The sequence below is a fragment of the Mya arenaria genome, chromosome 5 (assembly GCF_026914265.1).
Source record: "Mya arenaria isolate MELC-2E11 chromosome 5, ASM2691426v1".
Taxonomy (NCBI): Eukaryota; Metazoa; Mollusca; class Bivalvia; order Myida; family Myidae; genus Mya; species Mya arenaria.
Window position 1 is genome coordinate 8,233,392 of NC_069126.1, and position 18,426 is coordinate 8,251,817.

General features: G+C 35.3%; 1 protein-coding gene across 1 annotated transcript in view; it reads right to left on the reverse strand.

Moving 5' to 3' along the window:
- Positions 1 to 18,426, reverse strand: part of LOC128234374 (amyloid-beta precursor-like protein) — a 38,890-nt gene that overhangs the window by 8,690 nt on the left and 11,774 nt on the right. Inside the window, exons 4-7 of the mRNA XM_052948581.1 lie at positions 16,061 to 16,273; positions 11,701 to 11,888; positions 3,402 to 3,497; positions 1,562 to 1,720 (exon numbers count right to left, since the gene is read on the reverse strand). Coding sequence (XP_052804541.1) covers positions 1,562 to 1,720; positions 3,402 to 3,497; positions 11,701 to 11,888; positions 16,061 to 16,273 — 656 coding nt within the window. The remainder of the gene's footprint in view (positions 1 to 1,561; positions 1,721 to 3,401; positions 3,498 to 11,700; positions 11,889 to 16,060; positions 16,274 to 18,426) is intronic.

Below are 18,426 nucleotides of genomic sequence, written 5' to 3' on the forward strand. Positions count from 1 at the left end.
ATTAGCTCCAAACTGAATCAGATTACTCTATGGATTCTTGACAAAGCAGGCCTTAGCCAAAACATGACTGATTCATGATTCCATATCATTCATGATTTGGCAATAACAAGAGCTCCATAAGCAGAAACAAGGCTTGCTCATCTGTTTGTGTTGTTTTGTTTCTTTCAGTCAAAAGGGGGCATAACTCAATAATTACCTTTTCCAGAGTAATAGGAAAATGTGTAAAAGTGGATACAATTTTTGAGATATGGCTTAAGTTTTTACATGGTAACACCAAGGCGACACATACCACAACTTTTTTCATTAAAAACCATAAAATCATTATAAACCATTGTTTTTTTCTTCTTCAAAGTTTGCCTCTCTCAAACAACTTATGGAGACAGTTCATAGCACAGGCCGTAATATAAAATTATTCCTGCCAGCAAAACAGATGTTGAAGAATGATTTTGTTCAACCTCTTTTTTAGATATTGACTTTGAGGTTGGTTAGATCGTAAAACAGAGGGAAGACTGACAATTTTGCAATCGGAGAAATCCCAAAGTGATGGTAAAATCCCAAAGTGTCTTGTTTAATGTTGATGGATTTAAATGCTGGAGTTAAAAAAGAAGCTTTTATTGATGCTTTTTCAAAAACTCTGGTTAAAGTTATAAACAAATAAAAACGTAAAAACGTCCATAATTTTTTGAACAAGCCCTGCTATATGAAATTAAGAATTTGAGCAAGCCCGGAAGACATATTACCAGTGCAGGGGTTGCAGGCTCGTGTTTATTTCAATTTTTGTAATGGAGATGACAAAATTAAAGGCAAAGATCCCTGTTATTACAGGAAAGTTATGAGGACAGTCGGATGGATTAGATGTATTTGAGGAGAGTCGGATGGATTAGGTGTATTTGAGGACAGTCGGATGGATTAGGTGTATTTGAGGACAGTCGGATGGATTAGGTGTATTTTTCCTATCTGTGATTCAAATATTTCAGGCCCTAAAAGTTGATTTATCCAGTATCTTCTTATTGATCAATGTTCACAGCCTATTGCCAATGACGTTCAAACAAGTTAATCTACAAATATATTATATCAGGGCCTGGGAAAATTTGCCGCAATTACGATCATGGACCTTGTGCATCTTACAGTGAAAACTATATATACACTGTTTCATTAGATATAAAAAGAAACGCAAAGTCAGGGAGCTTTGCCTTTAATTACCATTTGTGTTTCTGCAATGGGTGAAATCCAAACACTTCTAATCAACCTGAGCCTGATCATATATTTGACATGAACAACCGGAACAACCTCGATATAAATAATTGTTCAACCGATGGAGAGGTTTACTTGTCACATGAAAAAGCTGTGCAAACAAATTCACAGGAACTTGGTTTCAACAAATATTCTTTGTCAACCGAAGGTTATTATCTAGGGTGGTCTTAATCAGATTAAGCCGACTTGATAAGCCATTCCTGACTTAATTTTGTCCTTACGGGAACTTAACAATTACGAACAACTATATATATATGCAAGTAAACTGTACGTATGCTGTCATATGACAGCAACAACTAATACTTACGGAGGGTGTTTCTGACTCAAGTTCTTCCTTGTATGAGGTCATCAAGACGCGCTTCTTCCTATTAAACATGGCCTGCACACGTTGCTGGTGGAGCGATACAAGCTGCTTCTTCTCCGACTCTCCTTCCTTCTCGAATGCCTTGTACATACGCTGGAATCGCTGAAAATGGTTAAGTTACACCTGTATAACAATATTACAAAAAAAAAAAAATATAAGCATATTTTGCAACAGGAAAGATCATAATAAAAATGTTATAAGTACATGTAGATAAAATGTTGCTATATATATGCAATGCAGCCATTAAACACAATTGCATTGAATGAGGTTGTCTGGTTAGCGCACTCGCATTTCACAAAGGCAACCTGGGTTTGATTCCCAACCTGGGCGCATGTGAGTTTGTTTAGAGGTCACCAAGCCGGACAAGTGGGACTCTCTCGCAACATTGTGCCAATAAGAGTGATTCCAATAGTATACAGGGCTTTTTCTGGCCATTTTGGGAAAAAGACCCTAGACATTTTGAGAAATTTTGCATCGTGAAAATGCCAAAATTGGGAAAATTTACAGTAAAAAGAAAAGGCTGTCTAGTCTCCTGCGAATTAGGAAATGATTTAATATTAGTTTATTTTCCCTTTAAAAGACCCCAAAAATATCAATCCTTGGGGTGTAAATATCTATTGCAATAAATCATGACAGATAATATTTCATACTGATCTCTGAATGTAATGAAAATCAATGATTTCCGAGTTCAATTATCAAAAAAACTTTACATCACATAATTTATGAGGATGTTGAAAATGAACAAGTACAAGTAAAAAGACTTTCTAAAAAAAAAAAAAAAAACCTTTTTTTTTTTTTTTTGATTGGGATTTTTTTTCTGAAAATTGGGAAAAATATCTTATATTTTGCTTTGGGAATGGGTCCGATAGTCGGACCCGTGGGTACTATAGAAAAAGCCCTGGTATAAGTGATCAAAACTTTCTTCACAACTGTTGTATAATATATATATAATGTTTAAACTCATTGCATTGAGTTCCTGTATTCCTCTGCCAAATTCTTTTTCCCCCAGAGCCATGATTTATTAAGAGCTTGGCTGCACAATGCACATGTGTTTTATGAAGATCTGCAAAATAGCCAACCAACCAACAAAATAACTGATCTGTAAGTGTATGCACAAGCAGCTGGAAAACTCCTGTTCAATAATATTGACAAGCACACAATGTTCAGCCGAGCCATGTACCAGGCTTGTTAGTAGCTGAGGGTTTAACCAGGTTATATAAAGGGCAGAGTGCTGCAGAAAAGGGACTGGGTGCTAGGAAACAAAAAGGGCACATTGTGTAGTGCTTTTAAGAATTGGACCCTTATAAATTTGACAGCAAATGTAAGGAACTGTGCTTGGGTCAGTAATTCGAAACCATGATATTGAAGCTATCAATGTTTTCTTCAATACCATACAGCCTTCTAATAGTTACTATACCTCAGTTATTTCCTTGTTGAGCTACTAAATAGTTTCCCCATATTCATTACCCCAGACCTCGCAACCATACCTCGATTATTTCCTCGTTGAGCTACTCAACCCACTGAGGGTCAGACTTCCTCCGGTCAGACTTCCTCCACTCTCTACCTTAGTAATCAAAACCTAATATCTCTATTCCTTTCAATTGTTTTCCCATATTTATTACCCAAGACCTTGCAACCATACCTGTTATTTCCTTGTTGAGCTACTCAGACCACCACTGTGGGTCAGACTTCCTCCACTCCCTACCTTAGAAAACAAAACCTAAGATCTCTATTCCTTTCAATAGTTTCCCCATATTCATCACCCCAGACCTCACAACCATACCTCAGTGATTTCTTTGTTGAGCTGCTCAGCTCCCTGTGCATCAGATTTCCTCATATCAGCAACATTTTCTCTTGCATCCTGCCACTTCTTCATCATCTGTAACATGCAAAATAACTTATTTTTAATAAAAATTCAAACAAACTTGACAACAATGCTACCTATCATGCAGTTCAAGGACTTTGAAACAGAGAAACCATACCTGTAAAAATACATCTATTTTAGTAATGTTGAAACCATAATTTATGAGTAAGATTACTTTGTTTATTTTCAACAAGATTGGAATCACATGTAATGCAAGAATGCTTAATTGAACATTTAAAAAAAAGAATTGTTTTAAAAAAGAAACAAAAGAAAATAACCATATTTTCCCCAAGGCCACACCATAATTAACAAGATGACAGTTGTGACACAACTGTTTTACATTCTAATTTCCATGGCTTCACATAAAACTCTCATTATTTTGAGAACTCCATGCAAGGTCTTCTTTGAATTGGGATGAATTCTTAGCAACCACAGAAATGAAAATTAAAGCGTGAATTTTTTGCTGAAGTGTTCTCTTAATTCTTAAATGGACCAATCATGACTGCTCTACCAACAAGAGCGATGTAGAACAGACGCCAATACTTGTCTGTCGTTTTTGTGCATAATGTCTGTTGCAAGGGTGAAATTTGAATTCTGTAAATAGATTTTGAGTTATTGCCAAGGTTAGAGTTTTGTACGCTGAATTCCATGATGGCACGCCTACGATGATACGTTATCTTGTTTCCTTCAAATACAGACAACCTAAAAACAGAACCTAAGAATGGTTTCATAAGATTTTTCTCTTTATATCAAATTGACCTAATTTCCTCCATGCTATAAATCAATAAAATTCACTTAAAGTCTCTATGGGAGGTTTCGTTTCGTCATCGTAAGTCATCGTATGTGAAATAAGTAGATAACAGGAAACGCCAAGACCAAAACAAGATTACATCAAGACAGTTCCAAAGTAAATGGCTTCCTGTAGCGGGATTCAATTCGTCAAGCTTGTCACATAGAACTTGTGGTTTAAGCTGATTTTTAGGACATACAATACATACTATTTCTGTTACATTAATTACAAACTAAGGGTTTTATTACAGATATTTTCCAGAATGCCACGCCAAAATATCAGATTAATTATTTTGGCAGAGAAATTGTTCCAAAACAAATGAAATTTTAACTTCTTCTCCTGGTTGTGTAAACGTTTAAAATGTCATTTATCGTTCTAACAATACCACTTCTTTGTCTTTGACTTAACACCTTATGCGCACCCAAACATGAGGGTAAGCTTCTTAATTCCTCTTTAATGCTGTACGGGTGATGGAGCCAAAGGTTGCAGACAGATTTTAAAATGTATAAACTCTCTCTTGAAAAATTTAACACAGACCTAAGTCAGAATCTGGAAATTACAAGGTACTCTCTTACATTTAAAGGGAGTCGACACCATCGTTTGAAAGTCATTGGCAATGTCCATTGATTAATAAAAATAGATATTTGGATAAATCACAACTATTAGGTCCTCAATTATTTGTATCAGAAATGGGTAAAATACAAAAAATCTATGAAACTAATAAATGGAGACATTTACCAGTCACATGGTAACCCTGGACAAAGAAAAAATATGTATGCGATATTAAAGTATGTAAGAAGCGAGTGTGGTTTAAACCTGATTCAGCACCATGTTCATGCGTAATAACAACAAGGATATCTTCCCTTTAATGTTAATTGCTCAAGGCAGTTGGATCAATTTCCTATAAAGCAATCATACCACACAACAGTTTCTCAGCAAAGCCAGAAAGCTGAAGGCTCAATTACTGCCATTCATTGACCATTCAATACAGACAATTTAAGAAAATGATTATACTTGGCCAAGAGGGCACTCAATACATTTGGTCCCAGGGGCACTCAACACTTACGGTCCCAGGGGCATAGAACTAGCACCAGCAAATAATCATCAGATCTGTGTGTGAGAATTATTCGGTTATTAGATCTTAACATAACATGTTTTTTATGTCTTAACTCAAGAGAATCTCGTGACATCTCCGAGTTCATGATTTATTCATTGCATCCATCACAAATCTGGCCATATACAAGACAGTGTAATTGATTTTGTAAGGAATGCGGAATGCTGAAATCCATTTGCATCTCAGCTGAATATGATTATAAGGTATTAAATCATGAGAGGAGTTTCAAGAGAACTTTCTACAAAGTACATTTTATGAGAACATTCAAACAAATTATTTTCTTTCGACCCCATACCACATACCCTCTCTTCCGAATATTAAACCAGAAATTCTTGCATGACGCAGAAATACAGAGAGGAGAAAGGTTTTGGTAAAAGTTTTTGGTTTCAAAGTTGTGCTCAAGATTCTAAAACATTTTTAGAGGCTCAAGATATTGATCTCCGACCACAAAATAATGATGTCAAGTAGGCTATATCCAATACAAAAATTCAAGTAACGAGTAATTTTTTGTAAAAATGTTCAGAAAAAATAAATAATTGTATTTTTTTTAAATCAAATCTGCCAGTCAATTAGCCATCGCTTCAAACATGCTAGTCTGAGACATCACTAGAGTATACTTAAAGCACTCTATTTTGGTTATAGGTGTATGTGACTGAGTTAATTCATATATAGGGTCATGAGTTGATACTAACTGAACTTATCAGCGTTTCAATGATACACCATGTGTAATTTGGTTATAGTTAATGTAAAACAAATTAAACAAACTGATTTCTATGGCAGCTGTCACTCTGTTGGAACAACTTCATAATGAATTATGGTAATAATAACTGCCCCCACAAGCCGATTTATTGATATTATACATGAGGGCTTCAAGGCAAGAGTATAATAACAATCATAAGGGTTGTGTGTTAAGTATATCATTTTGTTGTCAAGGCCAACGTTCAATAACAAGTGTGCCAATAAGTGGAAAGCCTTCTGCACAGTAGTTACGGCACATTTAAGCTCCGCCTACTGATATAACCATTTTGATATGGGAGTATATGTTACATATAGACGAAAATCAAGAAAACACTCTTTTATTACCTTAAATTTATTGAATAAAAGGTCTATCTACCAGCATAAGTATAAAGCTGATGCAACACTTATCACAGTTGGATATCTTGACATCAAGTCACAAAGCGTGATTTCCAGGAAAAAAACACTAATTACGCCTTACAAAACCTAATGAGCTGTAAATATAATGCGGAAGAAATAAGACCATACAGCATTGATTTTTCATATATATTTTAAGTTCATGTTGCTTGAAGAACCATGGATTTATAGACCATTGGTCTTGAGATACTCGGTATATTAGAGGTTGACAAAACATGTCAATTTTTGACTGCCACCCAAACAGAGACCGTAAGATAAATAATGATGTGGAGCGAACATCAATGCATGTTTTTTTTTTAATCAAACAAGACGCAGAACATGATAATTATTCATCCCAAAGTTATGAACTTTGCAATACATGTGTGTATCATCTCAACAACTGGATAATTATTCATCCCAAAGTTATGAACTTTGCAATACATGTGTGTATCATCTCAACAACTGGATAATTATTCATCCCAAAGTTATGAACTTTGCAATACATGTGTGTATTGTCTCGAACATGGGGCACAACTGGATAATTATTCAATCGAAAGTTATGAACTTTGCAGTGCAAGTGTGTATTGCCTCAAAAAAAGGGGCATAATTTCATAAGTATTCAACCCAAAGTTATGCATTTTGCAAAACACGCGTGTATTGTCTCTCACAACCTTGCCAACATTATAGTTTGGGCAAACACCAAGAATATGACAAATACATCAACAGATTTTCAAAGTTCCGCTTAGAAAGCTTTAAATTCGCCAAAAAACTACTGTTTCCCCAGGCAAATAATGTCGAACTCTCTTTAAGTAACTTTGCATGTATGCATCCTTATAAATATCAATAAAGCTCCCCCTAGAAAACTATTATTCCTAAAAGAATATTGTCTCAGCTTTAATGCATTATGTGTATGAGTAATAGATTCCATGACTTTATTCTAGCATCGACCACATACTATTCGATTTTCAGAACTCTAAAAGTACAAGTTTTTGATAACTCAGTAACCATATTGATTTAAAATTATCTAACAAACAAACATGAAGCAAGTAATAATTAGACATTTAAAGCATGGTTTAAATGATTGAGAAACTGCAGGAGCTGTTCCTCTGCATTTAATTGTATTAGTTAGAAACTATTGATTTGCTGATCAATAAAAAAGTACTATTTGACTAAAAGTCACTGGAAATATTACAGCATCATCCCTACAATGTTTCATTTTTCAAAAGGCATTCTAAGGAATATGGATAATTTCCAGAACACAATCAATACACAGCAATGGTGGTACAAAACTACTATCTGACTAAAGGTCACTGGGATTATTATGCACCAGTCAATTGTAACCACGCCCCCCCAGGTCCGGGGAAAAGCGGGGACTTTGACTTTTTCGGTCCAGCCAACCCTGGGTAAAATCCCCACCCTGTAAGGATGAACTGATGGTAAAATCCCCACTAAATGCCCCCTCATCCCAGGGTGCCCCAGCACCCCAGGAGCCTAGGTCAGGCCCATTCCCCGCTATATTTTGCCAGAGACAAAACCACTGCATTCGGCCAGCATTGTGGGGCCACCTTAAAGGTAAAAACACAGGCTATTTTCCCGGCTATCCTCAGTATACCCCTGGACCTGGGGGGACCGTGGTTACAACTGACTAGTGCGTTACAGCTTCAGCCTTAAAGTGTCGTTTTTTTATAAAGGCATTCTAAGGAATATGGATAATTTCCAGAACACACCAATGGTTTATTTTGTCAAACATTTCTTTACATTCAAGCTCGTAGAAAGATTGGAGAGATTGATTAGCTGTATTAGTCAGTGCTCATATATGGACAGGAGATCACCATTAACTAGCGATATATAGTTTTCACATAGAAGTCACATTAGTACTAACTTCACACTGTTTAAACTAAAATCTTTCCATCTTCCCTTACATGACTGACGATGAGACAAATACTAATATATGGGAACTATTCTGTGAAACTAATGTGCCTTACCATGACGTATATGCATACCAAGTTTAAACATCCTATAAGTCATAGAAAAGATATCGATCAGAAACCAAAGTGCAGACATCTGGAAAACTGTTAGTTGGTCAGACAATGCTGACTGGTCCAAGTAAAATTGTAAAGGGTTCAGTCTGTCTGACCAACATAAAGTCAACTCAGATAAAATAAATTATTCAGATATATTAACGAGATGCACCATTTTGCGCATGAGCAAATAAAGTGGCATTGTGGTGTTTCTGTTTTTATTGATGTTGTTTTTTTTTCGAAGGAAAATAAGCGTACATTTGTGTTTTACGTGACAATGAGTGACATAACCAGTAGATTATATCATCAGAATGCACGAACAGTTCACAGTGTTGATAACGATTTGCCATTCTTTGTTGGCAATGAAATCACTGTGCTGTGTTCGAAAGTTGAAAATGATTTCTCATAAAATGCCCAGACGCCTTGAAACTGAAAATAAGTCAAGTTATTTTTCCTGTATGCGGTCTACATGATCAAACTCATTAAACATGGGGATTCTGTTTGTAACAAATTTGTTATCGTTCATGTTTTGGATTTTATGGAATATATAACAAGGGAACAAAGAGACACCGTGATAGATTCCAATAAATTTTTAAAAAATGAACAATAACTAATACATAAAATTAAGTGTAATTGGTATAATAAGAGTAAGGGTGTTCTGTACTTAAGTACTTCATTTTTCAATAACTTTGAGTGCATGACTACAAACATGAACATTTAAGCATTATTTTATTATTAAATTTTATTATTACTTATTACTTATTATTAATCTATCTGGAAATGTAACAGTATTTGAATCTTGTATACATATATAGACACAACCTATTGGATATCGCAAGAAATTATTTATAATCCTGAAACGTTCGATCACTCTAGTAATAATTTTGTAAGGTCCTGCATGCTGTTCAAGGAACGAGGGTTGCAAAATAGGTCTCAAATCAACTAGTTTTTCAAAGGTATTAGTCAATGTGTCAGATTAAATTATTTTTTTTCGGACTGACAATATTTAAGAAAGATGTCAGACCAACTGACAGACATTTGACCTGAAGGTTGTGTGAAAGTTTGACGAAGATACGGCCAGACAAAGTTATCTAAATGGTCGACCACGCTTTTCAGGCACCACAAGAAATTATTAGCAGACGGAAGAACTGTCATCGTTTCTGGCACCTAATTACAACAAATTGTTACTAGAAACTATAAAAGATGTCAAACGGAATTCTTTTAACAGCTTTTGCTGATGAAACAAATAACAACCAACATCATAATAATGTAAAAGGTCTCGTAACAATGGATCCTTTTATGAGAAATCTCGGGAAATGGTCGAGAAAATTGCATTCGGAGACAGTTTCTGGAACATGAATGTGTGACTCAGACCTGTGAGTCAAACAATCGATCCCTAAGTCTAGACACTAGCATTTATGGTGTGGTAATTGCGTCACTTTGAACTTTTTTGTAGCTGGTACTATTTGCGTCATCATGTTTTCCATCTTTATAGCAGGTACTATTATCAACTCTGGTAGACAAGCTTTTCAGTTCTAGAATTCATTAAGCAGAGAAATCTGCAAAAAATGTGATCTTGAACTATGAATTCAGCTGCTGTGGCCTTTGTAGTCATTTGTATTTTCTAAATGGGATTCTGATGCAGGTTCCTTATGGAATTCCAAAAGCAAAACACACATTAGAATTACATTAACTCTTAACTCAACTACTAAGATTAATATTTAAAAAGTCTTGCATACCTCAGACTTCCAAAAACTGTATATTTTATCATTGTTAGACAAATTTGGTAAGTTTTAATTAATGTCAAACATCTATGCTCATAAATATAAGGCTTGTAGTGGATTGTTCAGAGCTTTTTTTAAGTAAGCCATGTCGTAAGCCATTTAGTTAACGACAATGCTGCTCACGTTAGAACCTATTTTGTTATGAAACTTTTATGGACACATATGTGACCTACTGTTTTTCTTACAAGGTCTGAGAAAACTGTTTCAGCTGTGCATATTTTACTTACATAAATGAGCATATCATAAATTAATTCACCTTTTAAAGTTAACAATTATGTCGTTAACAACGTTAATGAATTTAACAAAGTTCTGAACAATAAGACCATTGTCAAGCCCGATCGTGTATCAAAATCACCGGATCCGCAAAATAGGTCGTAACTTTCTGTTCCATATTTGAAGATACCTCAGAAGTATGACAGCAGATGATTAATTGTTGTATCAGCCTAAAGACAGCAGTCCAAGTAATATCGAGCGATGTCAACCAAAGACAATGACGCATGTCAAAATAAGAATAGAAAGGAAATGGACGATCACGCATGGCTTGAAATTTGGGCTGGATCCTGCTTCTACTTAACTTGCGACTAGACACATTTACGAAGAAAAGAAAAATCCCTTGGTATCAATTTCTTTGTGTGAATCAATACTTTTACAGAAAAGATATTACTTCTCATTATTTCAAAGACAATATTTGGTATCCTGTCAGATTCGGTCTACATCAAATAGTATGTATAATCAGTCTTTTATCGACATATAGTTTATGGTCTGTCATAGGATGTTTTCCACTTTTGATGCTAATCAACTCGGGATAAAAGAGACTTTGCAGTTTCTTCCTTTGGAGTTCCAATAAGTTTTCTTGTTAATATCTGTTAGGAGTTTTCCAGCAATGGCCTACATTTACATTGTTGCATGCAGACAGCGATTGACGACAATGCAGTGACACATTGACATTATTTCAGAATATTTCCGAGAAATAAAGATGTGCTTGAAAGGAAACCTAGTCCGCAAAATCCCAAGGCAGAAATATAAAACAAGGCATTGTCTTTAATCCTTACATACTCCTTATACACACCCTTGAGAAACTCAGCGCTCTATTTCTACTGATAAATCATTGTAATATTTACGTTTATCAGGGATTAAACTTGACACAAAAAACCCTTGTCCTTGACACAGTTTTCAAGCTAGGGAGTTAATGTGCATCTCTAGGACCCCTAAATAAACTGATAAACTTAAGGGATCAAGCTTAAGGGACACTTCGAATAAAATATCTACCTTTCTTTTGAGATAACAATTTTTTTTATCTTAACTCTGGACAAAGACAGGCCATTTCGAAATTTCTCCCTAATTCTTCCTGCTTTCATTATCTAGATTTATAGCACACCTTTGTGACTTTCTCATGCTGCTGTTTCTGCATGGCCTTCTCAGCAGCCTTGAATTTGGCATGTTCGTTACTGAACTGTTCCATGTCGTAACCTTGGAGATAAGCGAGGTAGTCGTCCAGCTCTTTTTCTTCTGCCTCAGAGTCAGCTGTTTTCGAGTCCTCTGTAGAATCCTCAGTTTTGCTGTCATCTGAAATGGAAAAATATATACATAAAACTCCACTAATGCATTTTATGTCTGAGTTGGTCTTAAGGGTCATCGGCAGAGGAGACCTTGTTTTAATTTCTTCTGTAACACTAGAAAAGTATTATGTTATTAGAATTGTTCCGATAACAGATTATAATTGAAACATCAAAAGATAAGGTCAACTTTTGCAACAAATTAAAATTTTATTATATATTATATCTGCATGGGGGTTCTTTTCATAATTTAAGACTACATTATAGCCCATTTTCTTTATTATTATCTTCTTAATTATTATTTTCCCCGGTCTTCTCCCGAAAAAGAATCATCCCTTGTTATTATTCAATTTGTTATTAATCAAATTCATCAATACAAGACAAATTTAAATTACCAAACAGATGGGACCGAAAATGCATAAGAATTGTTTAAGTTATAGAAGAATAAAGCCAAAACGCAGCTTGTATAATATTTCTAAAAACAGGAATATATTTGAAGGATTATTTGAACATTTATCAGTTACGCTATTAGGCTAATGGTAAAAATGGTACAATTCCAATTACAAGTTCTAAGTTTCATTTTCTTCGTTTTACATGTTACTAAGGCCTAAAAAAGTGTTTGTTTTGGGTAAAATCCCCAAAATTTCTCTTTTTTCAAATATAATTTTAGTCAAGATCATTTTCATTAGCGTTATTTCTTGCAAATGTCACTCATATACTGTTGTTGTAAATAGCTTTATTCTGTCAAAAATCAATGTCAGTTTATGTTTAAAAAAAAGTTTTTTGCAGTTGTTTTTATATTACCAGGGTTGACAGCTTTTAAAAGGTAGGGTGGGGTAACCTAATCTAAAATAAATAAAAAAAATTAAGACCTATGAATTGGGGTTAAAATTAAATTTCTAAAACTTTTCTCTTCATTTGTTCTTGACATTTGCTTTCCATCTTTTATAATACACAGACAAAAATAACCATAACACTCTTTACATTATTTAAGCATCTGCTTAAGTGATGTAAGAGTCTTTACAAAGCTAGGGATGGTGCCACAGTAGGCAAGTCTACTTCTGGAATCCCCGTTTGTAAGTCGATGACACGTCTGCTTCAGTTATTTTAATTCAAGTTAGTCATCTTTACTTAGTGAAGGTTAGCATTATTGGCTTACGACAGGGAAGAAACAGTACACTCAATACTACACTTATAATTGTAAACCATTTAAAATTCAAAACCTATGTAGTTCTTAACAGCTTAAGACCAGTTCCCGAATACTGCTTCCCTTTGCCGTTTTGACCTTACTGAACAAATATATATAAGTTAGAGATAGTTGAAGACTTGTCTGTACAGTCCGGCAACATGCATACAAATATTTTCGCATTATGGCCAAGGTTTAAGTTTTTGCATGACAACACCGCACGATGCTGATAACACCTCACAATGACGATAACACCTCATGATGACGATAACACCTAATGATGACGATAACACCTCACGAAGACGATGATACCAAGACTCAGATCTCAAATTCTTTTCTCTTTGAAAAAAAGACGAGCTGAAACCGCTGTCATTTAACTAGTTTTGAACGGCCTGATGTTTCAGACGCTTCAGACATTTAACTGGATTTAACAGGCCTGATAATTCAGACAAAGTCCTGAACAAACAAACAAAGCATTACAGTGTAGAACTTGTACTTCAAAAGGCTTAAGACACTTTCCTTAGAACCACTTTCCTGCCTTCAGTCTGAAAAGCATTTACATGGATTTTCCTAAAAATTGAAGCCATTTCTGTACATGTTAGTCATATTCGATCCCTTTTAAAATAATCTGTGGACTTAACGCAGCGTGAAATGCTTCCTGTGATACTTCATACAAAGCATTAATGTTTCATACATTAAACTTCGATCAACTTAAAAAGCCCCATTGTGTGGACTCGCAGATTTCGCAATCAATAAAATTATGACGACAAAGAGATGTCAGTACACCCTGGAAACGGTAAATGACTCAACAACGCAGACGCAGCATCCTCAAATGAATATTTCATGTCGGTCTGTTAGCTGATCGATATGCATGCTTGCTTATTACAAGTTATTGATCCGCGAAAGGCTTTTGAGTCAATTCAGGGTGATCCCAGCCAGCATCATTACAAACCTGGATCGCGCTCAATAAATTCCAATACCCTACAGGAGAGGCATAAGAAATGTCTGAATACCATCTGTAAGGACTGCAGAGGCTTTTTTACAGAAACTTAATTGTAACTTATCCCATATATGTTCCCTGGTTAGGAAAACTTGTATCTGGCAATAAGCGTCTAGATTCAATAATGTCTGGTACAAGACGCAATGTTGATTCAGATCAGGATAGTTGTAATGGATGTTCTAGTGTATTGCTATGGAAACAATTGAGGCAAATCGTAATTTAGATGTCTGAAAATGCAAATAATTGCTAACAATATGCCTTCTAAAAGATACATAAAACATGCAAAAGCATTTCACAATTAGATGAGCAATTATTGATCGTGCAAGCAGCCTTTCCTAATCAATACAAATTTCTAGTAAAACCTATCGATTGCAAATGAAGTGACATTTCAGAGAGAGACATAAAAAACACTTAAAGGTATGATTGATTATTCAATGTTTCAAAGCAATAAAGTAAGGCCGATTCTCTTTACGAACAGGCTGGAAACCAATTCATCTTTGATTTCCTATGACACAGATTCTGTCTCCTGAAATTGTTCTCTGAGGAAAGGGTTTCCCCAATAGATTTATCACTGGACTTAAGGAAATATTAAGCAAGTTGATATTTTGAGTGATTCTTCTTTTCATAAAATTAACATGGCCTAAAAAATGTTTGGTTAGGGTAACATACTTTTCAAAAATAGGTAGGGTAGGCAGGAATTTTTTTTCTTCTTTTTTTTTGTAAGGCTTTATGTAAGAATGTTATTGTCATCATTTGAGTATGATGTTAATATTTTGGATAAAGTGTTAAAGGTTTCAACCTACATAATAAAACACAAACATTCTTTTAACCAACTGACTATAAAAACAGTAAGGCCGGCGCCTATTTAGTAGGTAGCGTCAGGTAACTCAAACCAAATGTATTTTTTTAAGCCCAATGGAAAAAAATCACAAGCTAGTTTGCATACATTAACACAAAGTTAAGATACATTACAGATCAAACCAAAGGTGTAATGCACCAGTCAATTGTAGCCACGGCCTCCCCAGGTCCGGGGAATAGCAGGGACTTTGACTTTCGGTAACCCCCCCCCCGCCCCGGCTAAAATCTCTGCCCTGCGAGGATGAAGTGATGGTAAAATCCCCGCCAAATGCCCCTGCACCAAAGGGACCTTAGGTTAGGCCGATTTCCCGCTATATTTTGCGCAAATACAAAACCACCGCATTCACCCGGCACTGTGGGGCCACCTGAAAGGTAAATACCAGGCCCATTTCCCCGGCTATTCCCGGTATACCCCCGGACCTTGGGGGGCCGTGGTTACAATTGACTGGTGCATAATGTTCTTTCCTTCATCTTAATATGTACATACATACCTCAATTTCGAGGAATTTCCAATAAGAGAAATAAGCGTTTGTGTCAATCAAACATATGGTAGGTTGGTGAGATATTTTTTAAGGTTAACCTGTGTCTGAGTCGATGTAACACACATTTTGTCTGGCTCAAGTTTAACAAGACAAAATTAGGGTCGGATATATATTTTTTAGATAGCTTGGGAAACCAGAGACAATTTTTTTTTGTTAAGTCTAACTAATTCCATAGAGAAATATTGGCCATTCTAAAAAAGCTGCACTCTCATCCAAGGTGTCAAGGCCATCATTCACCATGTTAAATTCAAGGTAGGACAGAGAGTGGTCGAGTGGTATTGTGTCTTCCTCTCTCCCAAGACGTTGTGGGTTCGAACCCCATTAGGGGCACTAGGCACTATAGGGATCTCAAAAAGGGCACCAGTACTTGTGTACTTGACATCAAAAATCCTAAGAAACTATATCCTAGATAATTTCAAAGGAGAGAGTTCCAACAATCCAATATTATTGTAAAAAAAACTCTTGTAGGTTGGTTAAAAAGCCCCATGGTTTCTATCCATGTAATAAACACTTCTACTAAGATTGGTTAGTATCAGCTTACAACTGTCTTTCCAATCGAGCTAAAATAATTTTGTATTATCTTAAAATAAACCCACCCTTAGGACAGCAGACATATTCCACGCCCCTGAAGCTGTCAAGGTCACACAACACCAGCATGCCTGAGCTCTCGAGCACCATGTCACGTGACAAACACTCCTTCTCCGCACGGCTCTTCCACATGGAGGGACGTGCGCACATGTTGGAGTCATGCTCATGGTCAAATATACAGTGCTGAGGTACAAGCAGGGCCTCACTCTCAAAACCTTCAACTGAAAAAAAATATTATAAGGCATTTATACACATCATGTTCTGGTCCATTCTTATGTTTTAACATAAGGTAGTGGGAGATTTAATACATGGTTTAAAGCTATTTAAATGAGTGTGGGGTCTGAATGTAGTGTTATTTTTTGTGAATGAGGTGTTTATACGTTTGTGTCTGTAGTACATTATCACTTTAGCCCCTATGTTGTACTGCTGAACAGGATTGTTGTTGTTTTTTACTTCTTGGCTCGTTTCAACGTTCTTACAGTACAATTTTTTTTGTCACAATCAATAAATTTTAATTCAAAACTAATTGAAAATATAGTTATTAAACAAAAACAATTCAGATGCACGATTTTGATATTCCTAACTTCCAAGCCGAGGGAACACGCTCGGATTATAAATTTAAACCAAATTCTGAAAGATTTTGTACTTCCAAAGTTTGGGAAATTTGGGAAATGTTAGTTCATTTCTATCGAGTTTTATACTTCCAAGTTTTCGGTAACAAAACTCCTGCTGTAACAATTATGAAATACCTCTGTATATATCTCTACTGTCAAATGTTAAGTGACATATCATTTATGAAATCCAAAATCTATTTTCTTGTCTATTCCCATGGGATAAGACAAACCAAAATTGGGCTTCATAAGGAAATAATTGTATGAAAATACCCTTTAGGATGGCATGAGTTCTATGAGCTTAGACAAATGAGAAAAGATATTTGATTAGCTTGACATATTCCCAAAGGGTTTATATTCATCCGGACTGACGTCTTCTTGGAGACTATTTCAAGCTATTTGGAATGAATTTCTTTATAGTGAATGTAACACATCTCGGAGTGTGTTAGAGTTATAGGAGGGTGTGGCACACTGCCATTTTTTGGAAGCACCCATCATGGAGACCAGCATTAAACTAGTGCACTTTCTGAGAATTAAATGCGTTGATGGTCAAAAAGTTTCTATGTTCTGTTCAAAGCTTATTATATTTATGCTTATTTTTTTTACAAACTTAATGTAATGCATCAGGCAGTTAACATCTAACAAATTCAATTGAACACATTTCTTACATTTTTTTTGCCAAGTCATAATATTTCAGTGTTTCACAGCCCGAAACAATGTTCACTTACAACCTTAGAGCCCTGTCCCTTTTCTGCAGCAACCTGCCCTTCCTAAAAGTGCACACATACTCCCAAAGAAGATTTACCACAATTATTACAATTGTTTTAAAATTCAAAAAAGGATGGATAAATGTTGAACACAATAGTTCTTATGAAAGATTCGGAGTTCAATTTGGAAGACAGGTGCTGAAGGTATTTCTACCTAATGATACGATAGAAGATCACAGTAAATCTTTTAACACTCACCAATCATTTAATATTTTTGCGTTTTCAGCCATTACATACATGGTTACAATCTTGTTATCAGTTATTAATAATTTCCATAAATGCATTATTTAGTAAGTAGTTAAAGCTTTAGCTTAAAAAAAAATGATGTTTGTTATACATGCGTATATACTGATTTTGAATAAGAGTGACACTTTAAACTCTGACTTAAAACTCTAGTAATGCGTTGTTTACCATATTGGACCAGTCCAATGTATACATGTCACAGGTGCAGTTACAAAAATGATGCATTATTCAGCCATGCAGCAATGCTGAGCAATTTTAAAACCCTTACATATTGTTTATAGTTCATTAAACAAAATGATGCAATTTGAAATCAAGGAAAAGCCTCAACCTTCAATTAAAACAATGATTTATCACTGTTAAAAACAATTAAGACACTGGTTTGAATCAGATGAGAAATATTGCAGGGATTAAACATCTTTTTTAAAACTTGGTATTTGCCAGGTCTTCAATAACTTAAATTTAATAAAAATCAATTCTGGCTTCTAGAAAGAAGTGTTTTAATTGGCTTGTATATTTAGCTGACCACTAGGCTGAAAGGAATCACTGAGGCATGTCTAATGATAAGGATAAGATCAATATTGAATAGCGGCCCAGGTCTCCATGATGGCAGAAGGACAGGGTGTCGAACACAATATATTCCATAACCTCAAAACTTTACCTCCATAATATCGAACACACATGCTTCAACCTCTCATTGATTAACCAACTTAAAAAAACTACAACTAAACAAACCTTTGGTGGATATTTTCATCA